The following is a 17584-nucleotide window of genomic DNA, read 5'->3' on the forward strand; positions in this document are numbered from 1 at the left end:
GTATAAAGTTTTTCTAAAATATAATAAAGTAAAAATGTTGAATAATTATTTTTATAAAGTTCTTGTCCTTACTTTCAATATAAAACAAACAGAAAGTCTTCTGTCATCTGATTAAGGGAAATTTCAGACTGTATCATTAGATAAAGCAATCAGGTTGCGCTTTAATCAGTTTCATTGTTGAATTAGAAGAAACATACCTTCCACTCTTAAAATAGTAACATAATTGTAAAGTTGTCAGTCTAGAGTTCCTATTTGAACTGATTACACTTGATAAAAATAACAAGCCATGACAAATAGTGGGGCTAGGTTTCAGTAATTCACTGAAGAATGTCTCTACCAAGTCTTTGTGGCAAAATGTCTTGTTTGCAGGACAAATGCAGAGTTGAAATAACAACCCATGAATACCACTGGTGAAATGGCTATGTACACAAGGTGAATGCTAAAGTTTTCCCTTCTGAATGGACCTTTTAATCCAGGCATTATCTAGGCTCTGAAAAAGTCTTCAGTGGCCTTACGTACAGATTAATGGGAAAAGCTGAGACTCAGAGTTGGGCTATTTGCAGAAACAGTTTTCGAGATTTACTGATGGTTGACAAATGCCATTTAAGCTTTCAAAGCCATCAATATGCTATTGAAAGGGATTTAGAGGGAAATCCTCCCACTATAGAAGATGAGGACTTTGAAGGATCTCGGTGGAAGCCCTTGGTCTCCCCACCCCTTTCACTGGCTTCCTTCAGCATATAGAGCCCTGAAACGCGTGGCTATGGGAAAGGGGGGGGAGGTCCCTTTCAAAGGCATTTGTATATAACTGAATGTGCCAATCTGCTTTTGTTCAGGCATGAGAACTGAATAGAACTGTTTCCAGAAAAAGTCTCTTGTGCTCATGGTCAGATTTTCAATAGGCTTTCTGCTAATAGATTTTTAATATGGGAGCTGGAAATGGCGAAATGCAAGTTTGAAAATTTTATTGAATTGAAAAATTGCCCAGAAAAGGCTCTCTGCCCTATAGCATTTGTTAACGATGCTACCATTTCCTTCTTTAACACTGGCTTTTAAAGAAAAGTAACCTCATGCATTATACATGTGACAAGACAAATCACCTGAGCTTTGAGTTTAATTATTTAAAATAATGCCCTGTCTTTTTTCCACAGACATTTTAAAACCTGTTTCTATGTTCTTTCTTTTCTCTGGTTATTTAAAAGCTCATTTTCAAACCACATGCCTTTTATTAAAAAATGTCCATTATAGGATTAGGTTAGAAAAAACCACACCTTAAATGATCATGTTTTTGTGAAAGGCATTTTAATTTAGGATCTGGATGGTTTGAAGTCCTCGTTTTTTCCCGTGCTGTGCTGAATCTGCAGGACTCAAGATGAAAATTCTGAAGAGCTTAATAAAACTGCACAAACGAAAAAGTGGCAGAACCTGCTGGACAGTTCTGGAGAAAGGATTTCTCTGGAATCTCTGGAGGACCATGCAAGGATATATTGGATCTTTATTCAGGGAGTTCCCAATGGGTTTGTGTTTTTCAGTCGGAACTGAAGCCCACAAAAGACCCTTTGCAGTCCTTTTAATAGCAACAATATCCATGTAGAGCCATGCGGTGCCGTCTTCAGTCTGCCGCAAGTATGTGAACATTGAGATCCACGTGCCAAGACCATGACTGAGAGGGACATCCTTCACCTCTCTAATCTTCACACCACTCTCCACACAGGATGGAATGGGAGAATGAAGCCAGCCTGTGGGCTGAGATAGTCTCTTGATATCCTTGTGTGGTGTGAAGAAGAGCACCAGTCTGCATCCCACCAGCTCCAAACCTCTCATGAAGGGATGGCAAGGCTGACTGGATTCTGCAGAGCATGGAAAATAGGATAACACCTCTCGGCAGAAGACCTGCTTCTTCTTACTGAGTGCCTTGACTTTATTTCTGTCCTATATTTAATTTCTCCCTGCACCATTTTCAGGCTGGCATCTGTTTTGTCACCATCTGGGGAAGCAGTGCAGCAAAGGGAGTATGTGGCAGGTACTGTCTTGTGCACTCTTGTGCAAGGTGAGACCAGTGGTGGTCGATTGCTGTCGTGTAGGAGGTGGGCGTTGCTGTATTCGTTTGTGCTGCTTGTTCATCAGAAGGCAAATTAAGCCTATAAGAGATCTCCCAGAGTGTCTAAGCCTTCTAGTTCCATGTTGATACATCTTCACCCAGAAAGAACCATCACAATGCGGATTATTCTAAGTAATCCTTCTGGTTTCCTGATGGAGCTGACTGGGAAGCTGAACTTCATGTAAAAGAAAAATTGAGCAATGGCTTTGGAAAAGAGAAGGTGAGGAAGGAAAAATGAGCAGAATCTGCACATCGCTTTGAAAGCAGAACACCAGGAATGAAAAGTTAAGTACCCAGATAATTGGAGCAGGCATGACAACCAAACAGAAAAGAAATAAAGGCTTTAACAGTGAACAATATGGAAGTAAAAGAAACTGAAATAAACCACTTCCTTAGATTTTTGAACCTCCTCACTTGAAAAAAAGGTATAAGGATGATTTCAACAGCAGCAAATGTCACACTTTCCTCTCCTTAGTGACACAAACCAACGGTGTCCCGCCTTTAACTCAACAGATTTTAGATACGATAAAAGGGCTGGACAAAATACGTAGAAATCTTCCTGGTGAACCCAGCAGTACTACATTTGCTACTCCAGGCAAAGCGATGTGCTGTTGCATGATTTCCGCAACTGTGAAATGCTATTGGGTAGAACCTGGCATTAGGCACTCGGAGGCCTGGCATGACGTCCTGCTCCCATGGGAGTCAACGGGAGTTTTGCTACCAGCATCAGTGGAGCCAGGTGTTTACCCCCAGGCACTGTTCTAGTGCTGACATTGACTTGCTGTGTTACAAGTATTAAGACATGTAAATAATAGGGCGACTGATTCTTTCCAGCATTCTTACAGCATTTGGAATAGCTAAAGAAAAGAGATCTTGGAAAGTTGATTTCATCTGCAAAAAAAGCAGAGCAGACAGGTGCAGTGCAGGGGACACACGTATTTCACCTATGCACACAGGTGCAATAGTGTTGGCAGCAACAGCTTGCATTTGTTAAAGGTTTGTTTTGGCTACTGATGTTTTACAATATTGCTCAATATTGTCTCCAGAAAGACCCAAAACTGACATTTGAAACCTGAAACTGAGACACAGCAGTGGATTTGACTGAACAGCACCAGTTAATTGCTTGCCCTGAAGAGATTTTCTGTTGATCATCGTAACAATTACAAGAAGTGGTGGGTCACTGGCCTCAAAATGAGGTTGCCAAACAGTGGATTATGTAAACACTGTGAATGAAAGGAAGGAAACAGGGATCATTTATTCTGGATCAGAGTCTGCTGCCTCTACTCATACTAAATATTAGCTTATCCTCTGAACAGCCCAGCTGATCTCAGTAGAAATAGTCCTGAAGTGTTTTGCCTCCATGTGTTAATTGTACAACTCTGATGCCAGTAATTTAAGTTATTGGAAAGGGGAAAAATTTATCCAAAGAGAAGACACTTTTATACTAGAAGGAGCTCAGCCCTTTTCCCTGAAGATTGTGCTGGTATAACCACATGAAAAATACATGCCAGCCCGATCCAACACGTGAGGTCTCTACCAAAGATTTCTCCTTGGTAGGGTAAGTTAGTGCATCTCAGCCCAGCTCCCTGACCTGAATCATTTAAAGCTAGCTCAGGTATTGCAGTACTCTGCCTATCCAAAGGGCAGCTGTTCAGTTACAAGCAAGCAAAATGTGTGGAGACCGGGAATATGTGATGTCAGTATAAGATTAAGGACCTGGTGCTTATGTATATTCGGGCTATTTTATACCAGCCCATGTGAAGGTATGCCATGATTAAAGTGCATTTTGAACACTTAAGCAAAAAAAAAAAAAAAAATTACCTGATGGAGAAATACAATGTTTTTAAGTGCATTATCTTTGTAGGAATCAAGCTATACATATTTCCTGGCACTTACTATTGCAGAAGTTTAGGTGTTCAATCTGTCAGTGAAAAATCTGACAGCTCTGTTACTCCTCTGAGCTCTGTAGGAGGTGTTGGAAGAGGCTGTCAGCCAGCCAGGAGCTGGCAGGTCTGGAAGCTCATTGTATTTCAGCAAACAGGCTCTGTCAGACACAAAGAGAAGACGTGTGTATAAAAAAAAATCTACAACTTTGTATACCTGAAGAAGATTTACATTATTTACGTCCTAGGCATAGGATCATCCTGAATTACTCTAAGCCAACACTGCCAACTGAGAAAAACAGTTCAGCTTCACCTTCCTTATTTGTTTCTCCTCTATCCTTTATCTTGCGGTGACACAAACAGCAACGCAATGAACCAGGTCAGGGAACTGATTTGGATTAAAACAATTTATTTTTTTCCTGCTGGATTTGTTTTAGTCCAGATCAGTTACCAACTCTGGTTCAACAGCATCCTCAAAAGGAATGGGCAGTGCTGGGGTGGGGGGATCAGGAGTAATTCTTTTGGTAGAAACGTTGGGTGAAACTGTGTGTGCTTGTAATATGACATCACTTGGGTTGTCCACACAATAAAGAGAAGATTCTGTAAAGAATTTTCAGCTAAGCAACAACACAAAAATTATCAAATTAGTAATTCAGAGTAGAACTCTAGTGGTTGTGATACAGCATAGCATCATTTTCTCTGCTGAAAGTCTTCAATTACTCTTCAACAGCACAAGGTACAACTAAACTATAATAAAAGCAGAAGTGGCAGTGCTGTGTTAAAACAAGTCCAATCATTCAGCACCAATACACAGGAAAATGGGAGCCTATAGAATAGGAGTAGTGAAGAAGCTAACCATAATTTTACTGAAAACTCCTTTGAGATAAAAAGATCAGTTGGGATCAAAGAGGTGGACTCTCGTCTTTCCGGAATGATGTTTTTGCCATTTCCTTTACCAAGCCTGAATTTCGCCCAATCTACAGCATGTGTATTTTGCAGTGAACCAGTTTGGGAATACCGAGTTTATGTATACGACAGCTGCTACATCACATCGCACAAAGTAGCATCATGCAGAGACCCTGCACTGTGAAATGGCGTAGCAGCATCCTGCTGCACCTGGGGTAATTAGCCTTTCTGAGGGCACCTAACATGGTAATGTAACTTACAGCTCTGGACCCAGCTCACTCATCTGTGCCTTGGGGACCTCTGCACCGTGCAATGTAAAATAGATATTTCCTGCTCTAAATGCAGGTGTGTTGTGCACAGATTTCCGGATACTCAAATTTACACCATCACTGTTAGAATGTGTTTGTAGCAGATGCTCTCAAAGCTGTTTGATTTTTAATTCTTCAGATCCATGCTGTGGAATTGAATTAAGGGAAATTAAGACTAGCAGAATAACTAACTTACAGTGTATCCTCACTGAAGTAATATTGGATCTTTTGGTGAAGATGAGTTTTAAAATTGGTTTGTGTAACGTATAATCTGTGCTATGCATAACTTCCAGTTGGGTATTCAGCCCAATTGGCTGTGTGGCCCATAATACTTGAATTAGGAAAGTTGTTTTGTGACTTTAGGCTTGTATTTTGAGTCTTTGTCTACACTCAGATATATTTTGAATTAGTTTCTGCTGTAGTCACGATGTAGTACGCTAATAAGCAAACTGTGCTGTGCTTTTTGTAGATGTTCTCATGTAAATAACCATAATTTAGGAACAGCTTCATTGAATGCAGAGGGATGAAAGTATAAACGTGGAATTAGAAGAAAATTGTACCCACAGTTTCTAAAATGCATTAACATCTCCATTCAGAAAAAGAAAAAGATGTTTTCCTATATTTTTGTCATTTTTGTAACAACTAGTTGTAAAAATAAGCAACTTCTAGAGTTGCAGAAAATATTCTGAAACTAAGACATCAAGGGTTTTTTTTCCAGATTTGGTCACTTCTAATAAATATATTTTCTCAATTTAACTGTACTGTTTTTCATCAAAAATAAGATAAGCAGTACCTGATAAACAAACAGGTAATGATGAAAAACAGAACAAACATTCTAGTAGTTGTCGTCATAAATTACAATAAAAACTGATACATTTTCCTATTGTGTATTGTTTCAGTATTTGAACAAGATGAATCATGTATGCAGTACTCATATAATCTGTTTGAATTAGTGCAGCAGAAACAAGTAATAACTCACAAAGTAAAATAATACTGATGCAGTCTGTGGGCATGGGAAGAAGAGGAATTCCATTCAGTCCTCTTTTAATTGCTTCTGCTGGCTTCTGTATTATAAAATATTCCTTTAGTTATTTAAGCTTTAAAATATGTGAGTTAAGTACAGTAAATGATTGACTTGTTGGAATGTTTTTGTAACTTACCCTGGTAATTATTATTTAGCAAACTGAGTCTTCAGTGCCAAATGAACAGCCATGAATCAGCTTTGAAAGTAAATGGATAATTTCATCTAGGGAGCATCGTGAATTCGATGTATTTAAAAAAAAAAAAAAAAAAAGCAGAGAGCCAGAATCTTTGTACCTAAAATGAAACGTCAGGTACTTGTCAGATTAATTCAGCACTCTGTGTGTTTGATCTGATCTTTGATCTTTACTTTCTTTTTGACCCTGTTTGCTTTGCCCTGCTCCCTCTGCTGGAGTCTTGGATAAACTGAATGGCAAAATTGTTTCATGAAAAGATTAATCATGCACGTACTGTTTGCTTTACAAATGTTCTGCAGTCTAGCTTTAAGTAAGTCTTTGATGGCTGTTTATATGACAGGATTGCCTACTATGTTCAGGAATAATGCATGCTGTTTAAAACAACTGTTACAGAGGTTCTGCAGTGATAAGCCAAATTTTGCTGCCTGTGACATTAGAGGAACCCACTGACAGGTGCTGGGAGTGCAGAATTTTGGCCAAAGCATTTTGTTAGTGTTGAATCCAGACGTGGCCTATCAGCCTGGTTTACTGGGACTGATGCTTAATATTCACCCAATGGGTTATGGGCCGATACACAACAGCAGAGAAGGTGTAGGCAGAGCTCTCCTGACCTTGCTGGATCACCTTTGAGGCTTCTCTGACTTCAAGGTGCCTGATCCCTCCCATAGATATCTGTTTGTGATTGCAGTGGTTATATCTTCTGTAAGCAAAATGCACTGCTGGAACAAGCACCACTGGTGTGCCAAGGAAGGGAAGGACAGTGCGAGGGGAACAGTGGGAGTCATGTCCATTTACTGGCATAAAGCTCCTCGTGAGGTGTGCAGGCACATGTCCTCTCACTGCAGGGTCTGTGCTCATGCGACCACGTGACGTCAATTGCTTTTTTGCAGGGCGCGTTTTAATAAAAAAGTGTTGGGTCTCTGGAAACAGTGAACTTCAACATCAAGTAACAGAAATTTTCTGTAAAAAAAAAAAAGGAACAAGCAATCCTGTTTTAGCCTTGCATCACTTTTGTGCTAATTTTTGAAAGTAGAGAATGGGATCAGTTGCTGATAATTTTCTATTACAAATAATATTACATGGGCTAGTGAATTTTTGAATATTTAATTTTAGCATTTGTCATTATCAACGTGCAGAAGGGCAGAAATATCTGTGCTATTACCACTTGTTATTTACTGTGAATACCTTGATAGAGAGATTGCCCGCTCTATGTAATGTCTATTATAACTCTCTCTCTTTACTGCTTCTTCCTGCAAATCTACCACATTTTTTTTCAGGAGATTTTTCCAAATACAAAGATATACTGCTTCAAATGTGAATCATTTAGTGGAAATTATTCATCTTAATCATAGTTTACTATAGAGTCCTTCAAAGAACCACAGATGAAGTTTGACGCTAGTTGTGAGAAGAAATGCTATAATTTAATTGTCAGGAAGCACTTACAATGATTATTTATGCATGCTCATACTCTGCCCTATGCTGCTCTACATGGGTGTATTAAACATGCAAATACAGCACTACCAATTTTCATGTTGATTTTGGAAGATAATGTAGTCTGGGACCATTAAAATGAAAGTAAGGTCATTGTTTTCTGAGGCTATTGACAGCTTATGCATCACCATTTGGAAAACCAGTGTAAATACCATGGGGTGGACAGTGTGATCTAATGAAAAGGTCACTGGACAAATAATCTTCAGTGTTTGGTTCCTCCATGGCGTATAATCTGCTGTTTGACTGTGAGCATGTCACTTCGCCATTAGGTGTCTTAGTTTCCCTTCTGGAAAATTATGGTAATTATTATTCTATTTATTTATTGAGACTCTTGTATGAAAGCTTGCTATAGGAATTTATTTGTAAGAAATAGGAACTACTGCTACTACAGTGTTGGCAAATAGGTTTATTTACTTTAAGTAGCTGTAGCAGATGAAGTTATTTTTAATATCCATAGTGAAGCATTTGCATTAATAGATGGTGTGCACTTAATAGCTGACATATTCTTCCATCGTACAGTGCAGCTGACAGTTGGACTTGATGATCTTAGAGATCTTTTCCAACCTTAAAGATTCTATGATTCTATGATTCTATAAGCTAGTAAAGTATTCTGCGAACAGTAGGAATAAGAGTGCTGTGTTAAAAAGATAGACATAGCAAGGGAATAGCAGTAGTAATCCTCACCCCTTTTAATTATTTCTTATTACTACATATAAGCTAGTGTCCAATTTTGCTGTAAATGGATTAAGGAAATTGTCTTGGTATAGGAGCTGTTCTCAGCTGGTAAGAACTCGTGCATTCAGTCTGTTGTCAGTATTTTTATGTAAATGTTTTATCTTTCAAAGACTTCCATAAAAATAATCATTAATACATCTGATTTGGCTAAGGCAGGCTTAGAAGAAACATAATAATCCTAATAATGTCTTGATAATTTTCTAAAAATCAACCAGGTTGCAACTGTTAAAAAAAATATAGGCTGCAAAATTCATTGTCTTTAATACTGGATTATTGTATTAGCCTTGCAATCGGTAGACGAGTTTGTACCATTCAGTATAGTAGAAGTTTAGCCTAGTAACAGATTAACAGGTGGGTGAAAGCCTTGCATATATCCCAAGCCACATTTTTGTTCTCCTTTAAAAGATAATGTGGAAAACTGATCTTCCAAGAGGAATAGTCACTGAAACATCTCTTGTAATAACAGCTAATAACAGGCTAGTAACTTGGCCTCCAGACTCAACTATAAGTTAAGAACTAGTTCACTTAACTTGTTTTACTGGCTTTTGGGAATTCATTGTGAACTACTCACTTTTAAGATGCTAACTGGATATTTTTTCAGCATGTATATGCACGGACAACAAAACTGGGGGGAAAAAAAGACCTGTTGTATTTGCCTTCCTGGACTCTGTTTTGCAAATGCTCAGAATTTGACCATATAGTCACCAAGAAAAAACAGACAGATGCATGCTGCAGTTTGCAATATTTTCCAGTCTTCAAAGATTTCATCACAGGTAGGATTCCTTTTGCAAGTCACCAGAGACATAGCGTGGTGATTGATTGGCACAGAGTATAATTAAGATATCATTATAGTGAGCTGTGTTGCCAATGCAGTCACTGAAGCAGATCTTTTTATCTTTTGAAAAGATAAAAGTTCAGTTTGCTGGCATGTTGCTTTTATAGTCAGCACTTGGAAATGGGCTGCAGGAATGCTGATGGGAGAACAGACGATGTGTTCATCTGACTGTTCAAAATACTCTATCGCCTTTGCAGTACAGTACGTCAGCTTACGGTGCAGGTAGTTTTCATAAAGGTAAATCTGGTACTATTGCTGTTTACATCAGGAGCATTTTAAAACTCAGAGTATATGTACTCTTCCAATGCAGCTGGTACTGACATCGATGGGGTTTGCATGTGCTTTGGAGTTGGGATATAGGCGTAGTTCTGGTACACTAACTTATTTAAAGATTTTTCATCACTGTAGCTTGTAAGAGTCTACCAAGTTTGATGAGAAACGTTTGCAGTTTCAGCAGGTTTGGTTCTGAGTATACATGCGCAAAGGAAATTGGGGAATGGTTCTGCTATAAAATCAGAACCGTTCCACTGAGGGTAGTTAAAGATCTAGTACCTTGATTTTAATATTTTTCAGCATTACACTACAAATCCTGATGGGTAAGCCATCTTTCATACCCTCCTCTTTTCTAGAGAGAGCAAATTTCTGATTTTGACAGGCTAGCACTGAAAGGAGAAATCAGAAAAGCCGTTTGAAGCACTTTTTGGTAAGAAATCATTGCAGGTGTAGGACATAAGACATACCCATTACAATTGTTACTGTTATTCATAGTAATAATATCTAAGCCTACAATTTACCAGTTAGCTCATTCTGGCTGTTAGCTGTGCCTGATGTAGCTAATGGCCATAAATCTCATCCTAGCTCTGTCTTCTTGGCAATATGGTCCAAAGGCTAGCAAGTTTGCTGGGAACCTCCTTTATTTGTTTCTGGAGCACTATGAGGAATTTCTACTCAGCAGCCCAAACTTTGCAGTATTGCTCACATGAGACCCAGTAACTGGTTGCATTGCGTTAATTCTTTTTTGTTTGTCTCACTTCTCCAAGCATGCCCCCAGAAGTAGCTCTGGGTGATGGGACTTCTCTCATAAGTCCCTTAGTTCCTTCAGTGAACAAAAATTGCATGAAATGCAGCTATGGTTATTCTGACCCAAAAGAGTATTCTGAATCTAAAAACTGCAAGTACAGATGAGCTACTGCTTTGCCAGTGTAAGCGATGTGAGGTTTTTAGAGAGAGATAATGTCACCTATTTAGCCAACTGGTACAGTTGGAAGAAGTAGAGGGTTTTGATTTTTGTGCCTGAAAGTTTCTCAGTTTTTCCAGCTGTATCAGCTGGCCTAATCAAAGATACTACCTCTCCTTCCAGTAGCCTCCCTTATATTCTTAAACCCTTATAGCTACAACAATAACATATTGCCAACATAGACTGGAATGTCCTGCGTATTAGTTACTAGTGTGTTAAAAACTAGTTTGGAAAGACGTTATTGAGCAAATTTGGAAATAATTTCTGTTACCTCCACCATCCCTGGAGGTTTTTAAAAGACATGTAGCCATGGCATTTAGGGACATGGTTTAGTGGTGAACTCGATAGTGTTAGATAAATGGTTGGACTGGATGATCTTAAGGGTCTTTTCCAACCTAAATGATTCTATGATTCAATGAAATATGCATAGGTAACGTTTAGTAGTTCTATTGCACAAAAACATCTTTGTTCTTTATGTTCCAAGAAAATAATAGTCTGGGGAAAAAAGGAACCTATCTAACAGAGTGAGGTTATTTAACTGGTACGTTTAAAAAGAGCTAGCAATTACTGCAGTGTAGACTGGGAAAAAGAAGAGGTTCTCCTCGATCATATGATGTGGAGCACATATTTTACCACATGAGTGGAGTCCAAAAAGGAGACTAGGACATTGGAGTTCACTGTTGGTAAATCCACCTCTGGGGTCTAAAGATTTTTTTAAGAAAAGCGCATGTATTGTTGATTTTCTCATTGTGTATCAAAGCACGTAATGAAAGCCACCTTCTCTTATCCTGATCCTCTTAAGATATTGGGTCCTGGTCTGTAGATTGCTTGTGACTGGTGTCATCATGGGGTCCTGTGGGTGATACAAGCCGACAAGTACTGCCTACTGCTAGCAGAAATTAATATGCTAGAAAAATGGGCTTCAGTTTTTCCTGGGCAGCCAGAGCACTGACTAATGCTGGTTTTGTAGAACGTCCTAAATATGTGTCTATCTGAAGATTAATCATTCCCACCTTCCACCAAAGCTGACTTTTTAAGTCTAAAATGCAATTTGGTATATTTACAAAAACTCATTAAGACATGTGTTGAAAATCTCATGATCAAAATGATATTGTTAAAACATTGGCTTTATCTTAATATTCAGTAGTATATGATTCACTACCTGGACGAGTTTTTCTTTTGCCAAATAAATCCATGGTTTTGCTCCTTTGCCAGAATAAATCCTTTGAGCCTTTATCAAAGTGAAAGAGTAATAACCTGCTAAACTGTATGAAAAAATTAGGTGATAAAGCATTACAGTAAAGAATGAATTTAATAAGTACACAGTTCTCAAATTATACCTTGATTTTGAAGTGAATGCAGAGAGACCTTACCCAACAGTGATTTGATAATTGTTGTAAAGTATTAACACATTTTCTTTATTTCAAAATCTCTACATGAACTGTGTTTTTAAATTATACATTTTAAAACTCAGCAAAAGATCAAACATCAAAATTAACTTTGCTGACTAAAAACATATATTCTGTAATGTGAAGCAGACTGTGAGTAATAAGAACTAGGTGGAGTAGGAACAGGACCTCTACCCACCAAAGTACAGATAACTTATTTACCTTGTAAGCTCTCAACAGCTGGAAGAAATAAAGTTATCTAAATACTACAATCCAAAGTAGCTGGAAACTATAAGCGCCGCTACAGATATATATATATGTTTGAGTAGTGGAGAGTTTTAAATTATCACATAACATTTGCAGAAAAGATGCAGGTCTCCAGTATTTTTATTTTAACAGTCTACAGAAATTTTGATATAGTTGTGTAAGTCATATCTTCCACACAGAGTTTTATTATGCAGTCTGTTTACAGTTTTTATACTTAATGGAAAGCAATTATAATGATACTGTGGGGCATGGGGAAGACAATGGAAAACAATGAAAAAGCCTGTTAAGAATAAAAAGGTATTATATGAAATTTAGTCTAAAACATAGCTTGAATGAGCTCTGACAGAGCTGATATGGCTGGTTGTTTCCTGTGCCAGGAACTACTGTGGAACCCCACCAGGAAGTGTGCTACAGAGCAGGATCACATTACACCCTTGTTTTATGGTTCATTTCACTTATTTAATGCAATTTGAGAACCTGCAAAAAAAGAGCACTCTAAAAAGGGGATGTTTATTATTTGAAAATATCTCATTTCTTTGACTCAAGTAAGTTGGGTTTTGGGGACACCTAATGTGCCTAATAGAAGGCAAGCGAATCAGTACAGCCAAGCAGCAGGTTGTACAGCAGAAGCAAAGTGTTTCCGTATTCATGAAATGTAAAGAATGATGCAGATATTTTATACCTGTACACTTTTGCCTGTCTACTTCAGCAAACCAACAGTGCGCTACAGTGCTACAACAGCAACAAAGATCATGGTAGTTTTCCTTTACTACTCCAAGTAAATTTTAATATAGTACAGCGATTTAGTAAAATTATGTAGACTAAAAAGGTTGTTTAGTGTTCCAGCTGATTTATAGAGCGTGATAAAACATTCCAAAATCTTTGGAAACAAGGAACATGCTACAGCCTGTATTTGGTTCGACGAAGCTGTGTTCATACGAAAGAAAATGTTTAACGCGCTAACTAGATAATGATTCATCAATTCTGGCAGAGGAACTAATTTTTGTTAATGTAGTACTTAAAAATGTGTGGAATGAACAGCTGGATACCACAGTTGTGGCATGCCATATTAAGTCCCTGTCTGTTTTCCCCTACAGTGATCTCAGTATGAACAACATTACTAAGCTGCCCTCAAACCCCGTGCACAATCTCCGCTTCCTGGAAGAGCTGTAAGTATCATTGTATCCTTGATGGGCATAGTCAGCACTAGACACATTCCTGTGTTTGTCTCTCATACTTACTGTGGGAACCAGATAAAACGGTGCAGGAAAGCTGTCAGCCTGACACTTTTGGCACATGCGGAAACACTTAGTTGAAAAAAAACCAATTGCTTGTGATTCTGGAAATGAACTTATAAAAGAGTTACCGTGAGGCTACAACTTCTCTAGGCAGAGACAGAGCCAAACAAATTAAAATTTTTAAACAAGGGCTGTTTAAAAGAGCTGGATTGCTTTTTGGAAATAGTTAAGCAGCAGGATATTAAAAGTTTGAATACTGGCTCATGTTTATTAAAATAGCAAGTAAAGCTATAATCAAAACCAAAACCTGCTGCCTCGTTCTGCCTGTGTCAAGGACAATTGAGTCCACATTTCATAGTATCAAGGCTTCTTGTCCTAATCACTTTTAATTACTGTTTCCTTACTCTTAAATTTAGCATCCCTGAAGGCTGACTGTAAAATGCAGAATCCTGCAAAAAGCTTAGTTACGCTATCTAGTACGTTCACTGAGGGGAAAAAGTACACTGCGAAAACTAGCTAATCAAGCACAACATCAAAAGAGGAATGCTGGTTTGAAGTGATGGTGACTAACCAAAAGTGAAAAGTACTGTGCATTCATGAGACCTGGATTTGGCAGTGACCCTAGTTATAATGGCCCAGGCTTAAAAGAAAATTTGGGTTCCCGAGGAGTGATGGAGACTCTGTAACTGATGCACCGTAGATCTTGTGGGAAAAAGCTGGCACCTGCATTTGCATGAGTACCTCTAAAAGTTGATTAAAAGAATTGTCTAGGCATCCAGCCTCTTATGAAACATGGTTTATAAGCTTGTAAAAGTGAAAGCCTCCTTTTTTTATAGCAAGTTTAGCTGCTAACACACCATAAAACCCACGTAAGATATGCGAAGTCATGGTGCTGCCTTTCTTGCAAAGGCATGGTCTATTTTAAGCTATGAAATGTGTACAGTTCTCTGCAGTTGAGGTGGGTATTTTGGTAACTTTGAACGATACCCAATTTGCAAGCAGATTTTCCTTTCCTGTCTTATTTTTATTACTGACAGCATTTGTATTTAGAAAGCATTATTTCTTTTAATTGTCTCTCTTCCTTTACTTGCTCCTTTTCTTTGGTTATCATTACCTGTATTGCTGTTGGTGCAACTTTAAAATAACATACAGATATGGACATAACGAGGAGAGATGTCACACACCAAGTATTAACGGTATCAAGCGCGTATGAAGTGAATCATGCCACAAAGATCCTGCTTGTGGATTTTTGCATCATGTTCATGTTTGCTTGTCCAATCTCCTGTCAACTGTAATAACCCTACTAAAAGCTTCCAACCCAATGGTTTCTCTCCAGCCATTAAACAAAAGAAGAAAAAGAAAAGTTTGGGGTTTTCATGGAAAGAAATTCTGATGGATTAAGCCAAGTTACCTTCATTCTTATCATTTTACGGTCCAAAGTCAGATGACCCTAATAGTGAGACTTATGTCGCTGCTTGAGAAACTGTTCAGCAGTCTACTTCATCTTCCTGATCAAGACCTTTGAAAGTGTGTTTACCTTATTCTTGTGTTGGGCCTACTTTTTCCACTGGAAATGTTAAACCATTATCCTTATAACCCTCTGTGCCAAATTAAGTAATTCCAGTCCTTCATTGCTGGTAGTACCAGAAAAATATTTATTTCTTTTATTATGTTTTGCTTTACATATATGCAGTCAGCTCCTCCATTTGTTTCACACAAGCCAATCATTTCCACTCCTCATTAATTCTGATGCTGTTTTGTGAAACCCTTCCAGTTTGTATTCACTTTTCAAATAAACATAGAAAAATGAAGCCTTTGAAGAGGTGAGGCAACTGATTACCTCTTCTTCATGCAGATTCAAACCCATTGTACTGAGAGATTCTGCGGTGTTCAGAGGCATGTAATGCAGTTCAGTCTAGTATTATGTAGAAAAAGGTGTAGACAATGGAAAAGGAACCGGCTATTCAGTTTTGAAGTAGGGGGTAACGGCTGTTGTAGTTCCCGTGCTCCTCTTATGCTCATTTCTAAGCAGTGATTGTACATTTGAAAATTATTTTTCCCATCCAGGCGTTGCCACGTGATTTTTTTTCCCAGCTTACCTGGGAATCCTGTGTTTTGTTTATGTGACTCAGTTAAAGGGGACTACTGCAAAATATAACTTAGCCCATAATGCAGACATTGTAAAAATAAGGGTTTATGAGATCTTTAGACCAAAGCAATGTTTCCATGAAATTAAAATGCATCTTAGAAATGTCTGTTCGCTCTATGAAATACAACAACAGCAGAAGCTTAAAATGCATTTCTTAGGGTTTTTTAGTGTTGAAAAAAGTGTTACCAATCAATCCCTTTATTAGAGGGCTGGTTCAAAAATCTGATAAAAGCTAGCAATTGATCCACTGAGTTTTAGCTTAGATGTTATGTCCTAGATGTGTGGTTTGGCAATACTGCTAAGTCATTACCCCAAAAGAACTGAGAATTTATTAAGACAGCTGAACCAATTGTTTTGACTCCAAAGCAGGGGTGTATAAGCCAGGTCTGTTCAGCCAGTTCTAACCTTCTAGGCTGAATCTGATCCACTCTTCCAGCCAAGGCTAGACACCTCTGCAAGCAGCATTCTTGCAGTCTTGATGATTGTGACTAGTATTTATCCTTAAACAAAGACTTTGATCACTGAAGTACAACATATTAAAACTATGCTGTATTTTTGAGGTGCATGTTCCTCTAAAAATTTCGGAAAACATTGTGGTACTTTTAAAACTGAACTGTTCTAGCTCCTAAAAAAATTAGTTTTGAGCAAGATCTTTTATTTGTGAAAATAATGAGCCTTTCAGGCCTAATGTTCTCTTAAAGTGCATATGATGGAACTCCCACCAAGAAATAAATATGCTTCGGCTGCTTGATTATCAGCAAGTTGCTCTGCATGAACTTGTACAACACCATTAAGTCAAATTCTTCATTATAAATTCAAAATAACTGCAGATATTTATCAGTATGACTGAGTCCAAGACTCGATCTCATATGGGGTATGTCTAGATGTATGTCATTCTACAATATGTGTAGAATGCCCGTATTAATGGAGCAGTTAGAGCAGTGCATTAAAAAAGTTTTTTGAAAAAGTATAAAGAATTACCTAGAGTGAGACTCTTAAGAGTTTAAGAGGCAACTACATCTGAGTGTAGACATACCATTTTGTGATTACTAACACTTCAAAGCAGTGACTGAAGCTGTTTTATTTTATAAATTACTTTATGAAGAGTGAGGAAGAAAGCCAATAATAATTTAAAACTATTTGAATCAGACCTAACTACAAATATCTCCAACTAGATATATCTCCACAGATACATACATATGCATATGCATAAATATATGAACACACACCCACGCATGCACATATATAAAGCTTTTCTTTTAATTTTAAACACGGGAACATTCCACAGATAAGCAAAATTCCAAGTGATTTTTAGTACATCGCTATTTTCCAGCAACTTAAAATAGGTGTTTTAGTAAAACAGCAACAAAGGACTGTTTTATTACAATTATTTTACCTACAGAGTAAGACAGTTCCAAATAACTTTCATTTCACAAAATCAAGCAACAAAGTCACCTTAAATTAGTTGCAGCCTACGTACAGGTGCAAGAAAGCTTACTGACACCAGTATTATTTCTTAAAATGGCCTTAAAGGGAATTAAATGTATGTACAAAGTTTTTCAGATTGATCACGGTATTGTTACAGCAGTTACTCAGGCAGAAGTGCCTTTAAAAGTGCATTTTACTTCAATACCAAAGTGCAGAATTACAATACAAAAAAGAGGTATTGTGTGAATCTCACCATGATTTGTGTGGAAATCCCTTTACACTGCAGAAGTGGTCAAGAGGCCACTGTATGTGTGAAAATGAAGTCCTAAATTACCAGGCACAATCTATTACCATCTGTTCTTATTTATTGTTTTCCCTTTGCTTCTCTCTCTGTTTGCTCT

The 17584-nt window shown here is 37.9% G+C and overlaps 1 protein-coding gene across 4 annotated transcripts in view; it reads left to right on the top strand.

Annotated features, from left to right (window-relative positions):
- LGR5 (leucine rich repeat containing G protein-coupled receptor 5) overlaps nt 1-17584 on the top strand; it is a 94057-nt gene that overhangs the window by 24413 nt on the left and 52060 nt on the right. For 3 of the 4 annotated variants that reach the window (XM_054812998.1, XM_054812995.1, XM_054812997.1), the window contains exon 2: nt 13466-13537. In XM_054812998.1, the coding sequence (XP_054668973.1) occupies nt 13476-13537 (62 nt within the window). In that variant the 5' untranslated portion in view covers nt 13466-13475. Of the gene's footprint in view, nt 1-13465; nt 13538-17584 lie in introns of those variants that run through there. The other variant, XM_054812999.1, reaches the window with a different exon arrangement.

This window comes from Grus americana, chromosome 1 (genome assembly GCF_028858705.1).
Source record: "Grus americana isolate bGruAme1 chromosome 1, bGruAme1.mat, whole genome shotgun sequence".
NCBI classification, from domain to species: Eukaryota; Metazoa; Chordata; class Aves; order Gruiformes; family Gruidae; genus Grus; species Grus americana.